General features: G+C 54.8%; 1 protein-coding gene across 3 annotated transcripts in view; it reads left to right on the plus strand.

The window, feature by feature from the left end:
• Positions 1-12,999, plus strand: part of CAMK2A (calcium/calmodulin dependent protein kinase II alpha) — a 60,098-nt gene that overhangs the window by 42,450 nt on the left and 4,649 nt on the right. Inside the window, exons 14-18 of one of the 3 annotated variants that reach the window (XM_070517195.1) lie at positions 1,579-1,611; positions 2,591-2,639; positions 8,973-9,048; positions 11,683-11,777; positions 12,619-12,831. In XM_070517195.1, the coding sequence (XP_070373296.1) occupies positions 1,579-1,611; positions 2,591-2,639; positions 8,973-9,048; positions 11,683-11,777; positions 12,619-12,668 (303 nt within the window). In that variant the 3' untranslated portion in view covers positions 12,669-12,831. Of the gene's footprint in view, positions 1-1,578; positions 1,612-2,590; positions 2,640-8,972; positions 9,049-11,682; positions 11,778-12,618; positions 12,832-12,999 lie in introns of those variants that run through there. The other 2 variants (XM_014852627.3, XM_014852628.3) reach the window with 2 other exon arrangements.

Consider the following 12,999-nt stretch of genomic DNA (forward strand, 5'->3'; position numbering starts at 1 on the left):
CTGCTCCTCAGATTTCTGCTGACAGCTGAGCTGTGTGGGTCTGTCCCCTCCCACACATACTGTGCCTGGCCCAGCTCCAGCCAGGAGTGAGGCTGACACTAGGAGGAGAGGGGAAGAGAGGAGGAGAGGGGAGGAGGGGCTGACTGCAGGCTGCTGGCTGTGGAAGTCACACTGTTTGACCCAGCTGGGGCAGACGCAGGGGCTGTGGGCATTTACACGGGACACGCCCAGTGAGCCACTCTGCCATGTCTGTGGAGGCTCTGGATGGAGGGCACAGGATCTTAGGCCCCTGACATTCAGAGGCTCCTGGATCCTGGAGTCAGAATGCCCAGAATTAGACCCAAGGACCCTCAGAGGATATCCAGTGCCTCCCCCTGGCAAAGGCCTACCCTGTGGGCATCTCAAGTCCCTCCTCTGCTCCCCCCACAGTGCAGTGAGGAGAGAGGCCTCCTGGCCTCTGGGCCGTGAGCGCGTCCAGGAAGGACGAGCCTTTGAGGAGTGGTCAGGCTGCGGGTGCCTGGAGACCCGGACAGTGGAGAGAGCCTGTACTTAGGGGTTCCAGCTTCCGCTCAGCTATTGGCTACCTGAGAGACCTTGGGGGGGCTCACTGCCCATCTCTGGGCCCCAGGTTCTCATCTGTGCAATGCAAGTGTCAGCCTTGACCTGCAACCTTCTACGAATGTGAGTCTGTAAGACTCCTGGCTTAGAGCCAAGAGAAGACGATCTACGTTTGTCCTCTCTTTCCTTCTCCTGGTTCCACGGCCAGTGATACAGGGGAAGCTACAAATCCCCCAAAAGCTAGAATAGGCTGAATGGCAGAGCCCTGAGGCTCAAATTCTGGGCTCACCTGTCTGTCTGGCTGTGCCTCAGTTTCTCTAGCAGCATAAAGGAGCTAAACAGGCCAGTCACTGAAGCTGTGAACACAAGCAGGATTTCAAAGGCCACTTAGAGGACTGGTTCCCACCCCCAGGCCTGCTGTGGAATCACCTAGGAGATTGTTTAGAATGGAGATGCCCAGGGCCCGCCCCAGACCCAGTTACCAAACTGCTTGGAGGGGGCCTGGTTACTTGTATTTTTAACAAATTTCCCAAGTGACTATGACACCCAACCAAACCAGGAGTGGTGTCCTTGCAGCAGAGATGCAGGGCGAGTCTAGGAGGAGACACTGGGCCTCATCTCTAGACCTAGCGCCCTTTTATCCTTCAAGAGCTTTGGATTCTGGAGGCCTTAGGCAACTGGCATCCAAGACCCAGGGATTGCTTCCCCCATCAGAGCCTGGCGTAGAGGGAGCCCTGGTCCAAGGGAGGCTTGGCCTGGAGCTTGGTGGTTGAATTGGCGAGACCCAGGCAGCTGTGCACGAGGCCCCAGGACTTCAGGCTGAGAGAGGACTGGCCCGGCCAGGCCAGCTGTTGCTGGTCGCCCTGACTCCTTGCCCCGAAGTGATGCAGGCAAGGGACCACAGAGGATGACCCTGAGGCCCATCCTCCTTCCAAACCTCCCCTGTTGTTTGTTCCTCTGCTCCCTGCCGTTTTCACGCTGTGTCTTTTCCTGTCCCATCTCTTCTCCTTGTTTTTCCAGAAAAGAAAGTCCAGTTCCAGCGTTCAGTTAATGGTGAGTGTCTGCCGTCTCCCAGACGCCGGTAAATGCTGGGCCTCGAACCCTCGCTCCTGCCTCCCTCCTGCAGGCTGCACTGGGAACCCGGGGCGGGGAGAGGGTGCTCAGGGCGTGCTTGGTACGTGTGCCTCGTGTGACAATGTGTGTGTTGTGTGTGTGTGTTGTTTGCGTGTTTCTGTTGACACCTCAACTCCATGGCCCAGACCAGCAGCCTGACGGTAGCCCTGAGACCTCCCTCCAGTGCGGAGGGCGATCTGAATCCCGTCCCACGTCCAGTCCTTGGCTTCTCGCTTCTCCCCACCCTCTGCTCTGGAACTCATCTCAGGGCTTGGTTTGTACCAGTTGCGGCGAGGGGGGGGCGTGATTTGGCCAAAGCAGTGGGCACCGCGGAGGCCCCTCTTGAGCTTCTGCAAGGCTACCCAGGGCCCGCCGGTGGCAGAGGAGCCTGCAGCCCCTGCCTCTGTCTAGGGGTTCCAGTGGTGGCATGGTGGCCCACGTCCCTCTTCTTCTGATTCCACTGCTATCTCCTCAGTTGTGTGGTTTTTCTGCCCCTGAAAAGCCCACCCTCTCTCACACTGGCCCTCCCTCTCTCTCTCTTTTCCTCTCCTGCCAGTGTGTGTATTCCTTCCCCATTCTGTGGCCGCCGTGGGCCTCTCTGCTCCCCCGCACCCCCTCTTCGCTCCCTCGAGCAGTCAGGGCCCAGGAGCCCCTCCCAGCCCCTCCAGAAAGGCCAGGGTTCTCCTCACATCCACCCCTTCCTCCACAGCCCCGCCATCAGCCACCTGCTTAGCTGGGCCCTTCCCTTCCTTAGGCTTGGAAGTCTGACAGGGTTTTCAGTGCAGCATCTGGATGGCAGAACCAGTGAGGCTGACAGAAACCGAGCCACAGCATCGGGCCACTGGGGCAGCCCCCGGCTGGCCGCGCCTTGTCCCGCCCGCCTGGCAGGCCTCACCGCCTCCCCTGTTCTCTTTGGCAGGAATCTTCAGAGAGCACCAACACCACCATTGAAGACGAAGACACCAAAGGTAGGGGGTGCCTTGCCTTCAGTGTCTGGGCCCCCTGGGCCTCCTGGCAGGCCCCGTTCACTGACAGCTCCCAGCCTAGAAGGGCCCCGGTGCCAACCTTCTGTCCCACTCTTCTACACAGAGCCTCGCTGTGGCTTCTTACAGACTGGGTGCGCTGCGGGCGCTGTTTCTCGGGTGGGGTACTCAGCCCCCTAGAGGTATACAGGTGGACGTTTTGTATTTTAGAGGTTATGTATTTACTTCAATACATATCAGAAAAAATTGATTTAACATACTCAAGTCATATATGTACAGTTAGTGGTATAGATTTTCCTTTTGAAGTGTTTTTGAATTTTTTTAAGTGAGTTGATTTTTGAAACAGGAAGTAGTAATGGTAAAGGAAGAGAAAGCAAAAATTCAGGAAGTTCAGTTGACTAGAGTATGGGGAACGCGGCCTAAGAGCACCCCAAAATGCAGGGGCCACAGTAGGCAGTGGCAAGCAGTCCTCAAAAACTCTCGGGTGGACGAGGGGGCAAACCCCAGGTAACTGTGATCAGGCAGGAAGAGAGGAAATAACAAGGACAGTAATAGGAATCCCAGCTGCCTTTTATGGGATGCTTGCTGTGTGCTAGACTGTTCCAAGGGCTTTATATTCCCCTGAGCTTCACAACAACCCTCTGAGGTGGGTGCAGAGGTTAACCCCATTCTCCAGCCTAGGAAACAGAAGCGTAAACTGGCCCCAGGTCCCATAACCTGTAAGGGTAGTTAGAATTTGAACCAAGGCAGCGTGGCTCCAGGGCCTGGCCCGGAACCACCACCCCGGAGGCCTTGGTGAGTGGAAAACATGTGTGGAGCTGGGAGGAGGCAGGACACAGCGCTGACGTCTGCTGAGGGGACACTAAGTCCTTGGATGAGTTGGCGACGTTCTGCTGTTCTGCCTGCACCCAGGACAGGGAGACCAGAGAGCGCAGGGGTTCCCACACTCAGGTGTGTGTCCGAGACGCCTGGGAGCATACAAAGACCCTGTCGACCTGGAGAGAGCTCAGCTGTACCAGTTTAGATATTTATCAGAAGCTTGGGTAATTTGCCTCTAAAAGAATACAAAGATGGGAAAAGAGAATTTTATTATGTAGTAAATATTTCCACGAGATTGCCATCCAGGCTGTAAGGCCGATTTGACACACTGAGCACCCTGGCTGCCTCCCGACTCTGCCAGGATGCCCTGGACGATGGGCCCCACCCTGTGTGTGTCTCTCTCTGGTCCTTCCCGGCTTGGGGGGGGTTGGTGGTCACTATCACCATAGCCTGGCACTAGGGCCTTGTCTCTCTTCTGGGATGGCACGAGTGACAAGCTTTAAAAATACATTGTCTTGAAGAAGAATTCCCTGTTAGCATCAGGTCGACATTCTAAGTACCTCAAGTATGATTTTCTAACCACATTCCTGGCCCTGGCTCTGTGGATTTCGATTCCATGGGTCTGTGGTGAACTGAGACCTGGCGTTTCCAAGATATTCCCCATATCAGAGGCTCGCTGTCCCAATGGTAAGACTGGTATTTGAGGAGACTTGTTGTGGCCTCATACTCCTGGTCTCAGAGCAGACAGGGACCGTGGAGGTGAGCTGGCTCTGTGCTTCTTCACTAGAAGCCATTTTGCTGGGTGACCTTGGACAACTTACTCAACCTCTCTCAGCCTCAGCTTCCTTAACAATAAAGAGGCAATGATAACAGTACCAACTTCAGATGATTGCTGTGTAGATGAAATGAGAAGCTGCGTGTTAAGTGTTACACAGTGTTTGCACATGGTAACTGTTTAATAAATCTTATTTTCTTCTTTTTAAATTGGAGCTTGGGGTTGAATGACAGGAAGCCACATGACATTTTCTTGGAGCATCAATTTTACTCAAAGATTATTTTAAGGCAAATATTTATATGTTAAGCAGACAGGGAAATATTTGGAATAGAATGCAAAATTTGTATGCACTATTAATGTAAAATGGGAGCCGTCAAAGACATTTTCCGCCTGGGTGATGGCTCTGGGCCCCACATTTACAATCTTTACCCTCTAGAGAGATCTCGAGGGATGGGAAAACTTGTGACGTTTTGGATTTTAGTTCACCTATGCTCCTTTTACAGAGGGAAATCTGAGGCCCAGAGAGGAGAAAGGGCACATCCGCTTTATTAACGGCAGAACGGGGACCGTGTTCCCTGCCTCAGTTTCCCCCCATGTAAAAGGTCATGTCTGATGGAAGATGTGCTGGCTCAGCCAGGAGCTTCTCCCATATGTGGCAGGAGAGAAGAGCCCCGTGCCTCCCCCAGCTTCTCCAGGGCTCAGACAAAGTTTCCAGAGAACCATTTTCTGGTGTTAATTTGTTAAGTCTTCTTACTAAGTGAGAATAGCAGCTGGTGGGGTGGATTCTGACCTAACATTAAAGTTAATTAGACATGTCATCCTCCTGGGAACATTTTCCCCTGAGCAAAGAAAGGGTCATTAATATTTCAGAGCACCCCGGGCTTAATGCACAGGGCTCTCACCCTCCAGGCTTCACTGGACTCTGCCAGGCTTCCTCCCCGCCCCCCTGCCTCCTCCCGGTCAGCTACATGAAAAATTAATTTCCTCTCCAGCCCAAGGAGCTGCCTCAGAATCTCGGCAGAGGCATTCTGGAAATATCAGTCAGGAATGCTGCCCCCATGTCAGCCTTGTCCTGCTGTGTGACCTTGAGAGAGTACCTGAACCTCTCTGGGGCCTCAGCTTTCCCATCTGTAGAGGAGCACCCCTGGATTGTCTGGGTGAGCACCTGGCAGATGGGAAATGCCAGAGGTTGCTACTGAGCAGCCACTGGATGAACCCCTCGCACAGCAATGGGGCTGCTGTGGGCCTGCGAGGGGTCCAGAACCAGAATGAATTTCTCAGACTGAAGGAGCACCAACTCTCAGATCTTCCATCCCAGAGAATGTAGCTGGGGAGAGTCCTGCCCACTAGGCTTTGACTGTTGGCAAACTCGGTGTCCTGAGTGGCACAGCCAAGTTAGGCAGTGTCTCAGGCTGCGTTAATGGAGCTGTGTGGGATTGTGTGCTCACACTCTGGGAGGCATCCAGGCAGCTCAAGGACCCTTGGAGAGTGATGGTCAGCTTGAGTCAGATCCTGCAAACCACACCCTGGAGGCCTTCAGCCTGAGAAGAGAAGAGTGAGGGGTGGGGGCGGGGGGGGGGGGCATGCAGACAGGGACATATTTGGAATAGAATGCAAAATTTGTATGCACTATTAATGTAAAATGGGAGCCGTCAAAGACATTTGCAGAGCAGAGCTCTCATTGCTGGGCCCAGATGGCAGAAAGGGAACCAGAATCATAACTAGGAGCGTTCAGGCAGACAGATTTCAACTTGAAAGGAGGCAGGGGCAAATGGTGAGAGCTGTCCCACCGTGCGGTGGGTTGCCCAGCAGGCTGCAGGCCCCAAAGTTCCAACCCGGACCGAACCATCACATCTTCAGCTGCTGGGAGCATCCCTGCCTGAGCTGGAGGTCAGAGGCTGTTCTCAGGAGGAACTTCCCGTTCAGAGATTTGCCGATGATAATAATCACAGCCCTTATTTAGGGAGCACCCAGAACTGCTCTAAATGCTTTACATAATGCATCATTATTTACATAAACGAGTTGCTATAAAGAGCTTGGAACGGGCTGGTTCTTACTGAGGACCATATATGTCTTAGCTATTTCTATTGATATATTCTTAACTCACTTAATCCTCAGAACCACCCTATGAGGTAAATACTATTAGTAGCTCCATTATACATATGGGGAAACCGAGTCATGGGGCAGTACCTTGCCCAAAGTCACACAGTTATTAAATAGCAGAGCCAGGAGCCACACTCAGGCAGCCTGGCTAGAGAATCTAGGCCCTTGTCGCTTTGCTAGCCTCTCTGAGATGCAGTGAGAAGCAGCCCACAGGAGACAGACTCCTGGAATTTCAAGCTGGAAGGGTTCTTAAAGGCCATGCAGAGAAGGCCAGGAAGGTAGCACAGGTCCCAAGGCCCGCCATGAGCAGGTGGACTCGCTCTGGGCCGTCATGCTGATCCCAGGTGGGAGCGCTGGAATGAGGTGTCCCCTGGCAGGGGTGGGTTCCTCCCATCCTCGGTCTCCAGCCTCTAGAAGGCAGAGTTGAGCAGGATGCTGGGCTCTCTTATTTTCTTTTTTTCTTAGAGACAGAGGCCACCAGGCCACTTGGGCAATTCCAAGGAACAGGGCAAAGACAGAGGTCCAGTCCCTGGTTGGTGCCATATAATCATTCATTCATTCATGCTGCCTCTGCCCCAGTCCTAGGCAAGACCCCAGAGAGAGAGGGGTGACAACCCCTGAGTGGCCCGGCAGAGCTCGTGGTCTAGGATGGGCTCATTCCCAGCCCTGGTGACTCTTAGTGGAGCCAGGAGAGAAAGAATTGGTCGTTCAATGTGGTGACTGACATTGTAGAGGATAATTGCCATGTCTGCTGAGCACCCACCATGTGCCAAGAGCTGTATGGGACATGGGTCCCACCCTGCACGGTGTGTGGTGGGGGAGAGTGGTGGGCTTCGGGGCTGCAAACACTGGTTGGGGCGGTTTCTCAGCCAGGGCAGACTATTCAACCCTTCACCTTCCATTTGCTCATCTCTGACGCGGAAGTGATGATCACCTGCTGTTGTGCCGTGAGGCTCCAAGATTCTGCAGGTTACACACACAGCACAAGGCCCCGCCCACTCACTCATTCAGTCCTGAGTGCCTGGGTGCCAGGCCTGTTCTGGGCTCCAGGGGTCCAGCCAGCCAAGGGCAGCCACGGCCCTGCCAGCAGGGAGCTCATCTCTGAGCTGGGGAAGAGACAAGCACACGGGCCCAGCACGTCTGGGAGCATGTTGGTTGCAGGGATCCTGTGGAAAAGGCCCTGGGCTGGGAGCCAAACTCTGTACCCCATATGTTCTGTGTCCTCGGGCGAGTCACAACCCCCTACTGGGCCTCAGTTTCCCCAATAATTTGATAAGGAGGCTGAGTCCCGGTCTCCAAGGGTTCTTCCATCCTGGATGTTCTGTGATTCTGTGTCCTCTGGGCCTGCAGTCAGCACCCGGGCATGAGACCGGGTGGGGTGGCACAGGGAGTGGTGAGTAAAGGGGCCAGGATAGGGCCTCAGCCAGGCGTGGTCTGTCTCCCCCACCCTAGACTAGGAAATGGGCAACGTGTCCATTGACATCATGTGAGGCTGCTCCCTAGCCAATGAGCCAACCAGGTTTGAAGCTAAGCTTGAGCCTGGGGGTGGAGGGGAAGAGGGTCTGACTCAGACTCAAATTCCTTTATCATTGAGGATGTGTCAGATGGGGGAAACTGGCCCTGCTTACCTCCCAGGGTGTCTGTCCGGAGCGCAGGGGCAACCGTGTGGGAGGATGCAGGAGATGGCACTTACAATGTGTACCCACCATGTGCCAGGCTTTGGTCCAAGGGCTTCGTGCACAGCATCTCGTGCCCTGAGAGATCTCCATCTGACAGCCCAGGAAACACCTTGTGGTCCATGGCTGCACAGCTTGGAAGGACCTGGGCTGGAATTTAGGTGAAGTCTGTCTGGTACCGAAGTCTGGGTTCTTTCCATGACATGTTCAGCACTGAATGAATGAGAGGTGGTACTGTCATTATTACAGAGAGGAAAACTGGGGCTCAGGACATCACGCGTCTAATAAGAAAACTGATATCTCACTCTCTACGGGAAAGACCGGCTGTTCATGGTGTTTCAGTGGCGGACAGGGGAGGACGAGCCTCCATAACTAGGATTCATTACCCCTAGAAAGTTCTGGAACAGCTCAGTGCCTGATTTCTACACATACCCAAATGGAGCAGAAAGCTCACCCAGACCTAAGGGATGAGTGAGCCCTAAGACCTTCCTTGGTGGCCCCAGTTTGGGCCACGGGGGAGCCCCTGGCTCATGGCTGCTAGTGACAACCGCCACAGTTGATCCTATTTTGGTTCGGGTGGCAAAGCAAGGTGATAGGGAAGCATATTTTGGAATCAAGACTTGGGTTCAAATCAGGCCTAGAGTCAGAGTATCCACTAGGCATGTTTTTTGGAGGAAAGGCTGCCGACTGAGACACTAGCTCTGCCCCTTGTAGTTAAGGGAGTTCACACACCTTTCCCATCCCTCTGGGCCTCAGTTTCTTCTTCTGAAATGGGAGTAAAGATACCACCTCCCAGGGACAATGTGAGGACAAATGAGACGATACAGATGAGGCCCTCGGGTCCCGCACAGGGTCCGGCACGTGATGAGGACTCAGGAAACGGTAGCTGGTGCTCCATCACTGTTACTATTCCTGTTATTTCTCTGTGTCCCCTCCTGCCTACAGTGCGGAAACAGGAAATTATAAAAGTGACAGAGCAGCTGATTGAAGCCATAAGCAATGGAGATTTTGAGTCCTACACGTGAGTCGCTGGGCCCCTTCTGCATGTCCCGCCTAGGTGGTTGTCCAGGGGGGCTGAAGGCTAACCTCAGGGGTCCGCGTCTCTGACCCTCATTCACTCACTCTGCATGTGCTGTGAATCAGACTGCACTCGTGCTTCTGCTCTGCATTCGGACTCTGCTTTGATTAAGCTCTCTGTTGACAACACCTCTGTCTGTCTCGGTCCTGCTCCATCCTCCTCACGTGCTGTTGCCCAGGAGGAAGTGCAACAAACTCCTATGCTTCCCCCAGAAAGAGGGGGTGGGCTCCACCACAGGATGGGGCTCCTAGGAGATGAGCTGGGAAGAAGGGAGGGAAGCAGGCCCTCAGCCCTGCCATGTGGGCCTGGGTCCTCACGCTGGACCTCCCTTGGACCTCTGACCTCCGACGGGTGGGGGGGGACAGGAATCCTTAGGGTGTGTACCTCCAGTGAGCGGGGTTGAACAAAAGAACCTCAAGGCGGAAATTCGACTCCTCTGGGGAATAAGGCAGCTGCACAAAAAGAACATAAAATGAAACAGCGGTGTGAGCCGTCCCCACATCCCTGGACCAGCCGTTGGGGGCGACTGGGTGCGCGCAGGCTGAGCTGGAGCGCCCCCTGGTGGCCACCCATCCCTTCGCGGTCTGGCCGGGAAGCAGGCCCTCAGCCCACCCTCAGTTGGCCCCAGGGAGAGTGCCAATTCTGGGCTGAGGCCTCAACGTCTTGGCTAGGGCTGACAAGGCTGGGCCTCGAGACCCCACAATGCTTTTTGGTGGACAAAAGCTGCCGACTAAGGCCGAATGAGCCTTGCCTGTTGGGTTTAGGTGAGGTGGGAACAACCTGGCCGGAGTTTGCCCCTTGGGCAGCCTGTTCCCGGTTTCCGCTGTGCCCAGGAGCTGCAGGGTGTCTCCTAGGACTTGGCAGGGCAGGTGCATTCTACTTGTGGGAGGGTTTCTGCAGGGGTGGCAATGCCCCAGCAATCTACTGGTGTCTCTGGAGGAACAAGGACCTTGGGAGGTGCAAGTGTGAGACCGAGGCTGCATGCATATGCATGTGTGCATACACTTGTCCACGCGTGCACATTTGTGACTGTGTGCAAAGGGGTGTGCCCAGGTGTGTGTGCATATGTGCACCTGAGTGTTGCATAAAAGCATGGGAATGCGCTGTTGAACAGGTCTTGCAGCTGGTCCTAGAAGGAGTCACGTCAGCCATGGGAGAGCCCGAGACTGGCTTTGGAAGGACACAGCGAGGGAGGGAGAGAAAGGGAGGTGGCTCCTGTGGACTCCAAGCCCCACAGTGCCATTCCTGGGGACCCCCTCCCACCTCTGGGATGTCACCTCCTCTAGCATCTGCAGCCTGCTCTATGTTCTGACTCCTTGCCATGACCTCTGAGGCCCATGGTGCCCTGAGTCTGACCCTCCCCTGGATAAGCCCCTTTGTCTCACTGAGCCTCGGTTTCCCCACATGTACAATGGCATTGGAACAGATGGTCTCTGAGTCCCTTCGTAGGCAGGGACACCCAGAGACCTCCTGGAGAGGGGCTTCTCCAGTGGGGGTGCTCCCTCTCCTGGACACTCAGAGCTCAGACCCCCAGCCTTGAGGGATTCTGGGGCTAGAAGGGTCCTGAGCATCCTGTATGGTCTGAGCACAGCCCCCCAGACTCTGCCTAGTCCATCTGGAGAATCTGAGGTCCTGAATGGAGAAGCGAGTCGTCTGGGGTCACACGGACAGGAAGTCAGGGCAGAGCAGGGGTGGAGCGCCCTGCACATCCCATGGTATCCGGCTTGGATGATGCTGGGCCTGATGCCCGGTGTCTCCAGTTCTTCCTCAGGTTGGGATCTTTGCTTGTCCTGGGGCATCTCCTGTCCCTGGCTTCATTGTCATTGTCCACAGGGGTCCATGCTGTGCCACAGAAGATCCCAGAGACCTGGGGATGGGGGCGACAATTTTTTCCTTCTCCCACCTGGCTGTCAGGGTCTCAGAAGACTGAGACCTGGAAGGGAGCACGGAGCTGAAAAGATACAGCTGAGGGCCTCCTCGACACGCTCTGTGTCCCTTCCTCCCAGGCATTACTTCAAGGAATTTCGTCTTACAGAAGAAGAAACTGAGGCTCACCATGAGGGATGCTGCTGACCATAGGGCACCTTTGTTTAAAGTAGCAAAATGCTCCCCTCCAGGGACATAGCTGCTTGGCAAGCAGAAGTCACCCCCACAAGAAGACAAATTACGAAAAGCCCCTCTGGATCTGCTGTGCTGGGCAGGGGGTGTGATTTGGAGAGTAGCGTCCAGGCTGGATTAGTCCCTCTGGCGCCTTAGCGCAGTGCACAGCTCTGCACCACTGTTCATGGTGCTCTTGCTTAGGGAGGTTAAGCCCCTTGCTGTGGTCTCATAACCAGTAGGTGGCAGAGTCAGACTCCCACTCAGGTTTCCCAGTTCTCAGTGGTACCAACCCATCAGCAATGCCCCATACTGTTCAGCTGCAAGCCCTTCCCATCCACCAACCTCACTGATCCCGTGAGGTGGGTGCAATTGCTCCGATTTCACAGGCTCCCCCTCCTGGGGCCCAGGCCCCCGGAATTAGAGAGTAGTCCCGAGAGGCCACCCCAGCCCCTCTTTCCTCTGACTTCCTCCCCCTAGGAAGATGTGTGACCCTGGGATGACGGCCTTTGAACCCGAGGCTCTGGGGAACCTGGTCGAGGGCCTGGACTTCCATCGATTCTATTTTGAAAACCGTGAGCAATCCCTTCTCTCTGGGGTGCCTGTTGTCTGCTCTGGTTCCATGTCCTGCCAGATGGCACAGCAGGGTGACGGGCAGGGCCCCCGGGGTGGCTCAGGAGCCAGAGAAGAGGAAGATCCCATGTGGACAGGGGTAGGTACCATCTTAGTTCCCTCTCCTAACCCTGGCCCCTCCGACTGCCAGCTGTCTCCTGTCACTGGGCATGGGGACCTGGGATGAATGTGACAAGTCCTCCCAGCCCTCTCCTGCCCATGACCGTGGGAGGGCCTTTATTACCATTTTACAAATAAGAGGGCCTTCCTACGGGGCCACACACCCAAGCCACAGTCATCTTAATGCCTGGGGCCACCCCAGTTGCCCAGCTGGTCACAAGCTGGCTCGTGAGTCGTTATGCAAGTGCCCCCTGCGGGCGGGCAGTCTGGGGAAGAGGAGAGGACCCGAGCTCACACTGCTGTGCCCCTGTCTGTTTGTCTAGGTCCTGTCTGCGTGTCTGTCCTTTGGGTCTCTCCTCTGCAGGAAAGACCCTGGCAGCTTTGCAAGCAGGGGCTGTCAGGGGGCCGAGGCTGGGCCTGACCTGGGGTGCTTTCGGCCTGTGTCTGTGTCTCATCTTGGCCGGGGGTCAAACAGGGACCAACCAAAGCACACACAGGTTAGAATCATGCAGCTCAGGACCCGGAGGAAGGCCCCGAGGGGTGGCATGTCCAGGGTCCCCCAAAGGGAAGGCATGTGCCACTGAGGCTGCACAAGATGATTTCTGGTGCTTGCGGGCACCACTTGAAACAGTGTTGGTTCACACAGGGAGCAAGTTGGTCCCTTTCTGAATTCTCTTTCACTAGGTCTGGCTCCGTCAAAGGGAAGGCTCAGTTGGGTGCTAGCCTGTCCTTAACACCTCTTGAGCACTTTCGAAGTCCCCTCTTGGTCAGAGAATGGGCAGTCTCAGGCTCAGACCCCTCGCAGACAAGAGCATGGAGCTAGGATTACGTAGCTTTATTTCAGTTTCACTGGACTCATTATTAAAACTGTATTCTGTGACACTGGTTGTTCATTAATCATGGTGCTAGAAAGTTTTCTTTTAAAATAAATTTGGATAAATTAATAAACTGCATCAATTTAAGGGAATATTTTAATGAAGTAGGTACTGGTGGCACTTGTAGATGGTAAAAATAAAGGCGGTTTTTAAGTGACTGAAGTGGGATCTAGTCAAAGTCTTCATCACA

This window comes from Equus asinus, chromosome 9 (genome assembly GCF_041296235.1).
Source record: "Equus asinus isolate D_3611 breed Donkey chromosome 9, EquAss-T2T_v2, whole genome shotgun sequence".
Lineage (NCBI taxonomy): Eukaryota > Metazoa > Chordata > Mammalia > Perissodactyla > Equidae > Equus > Equus asinus.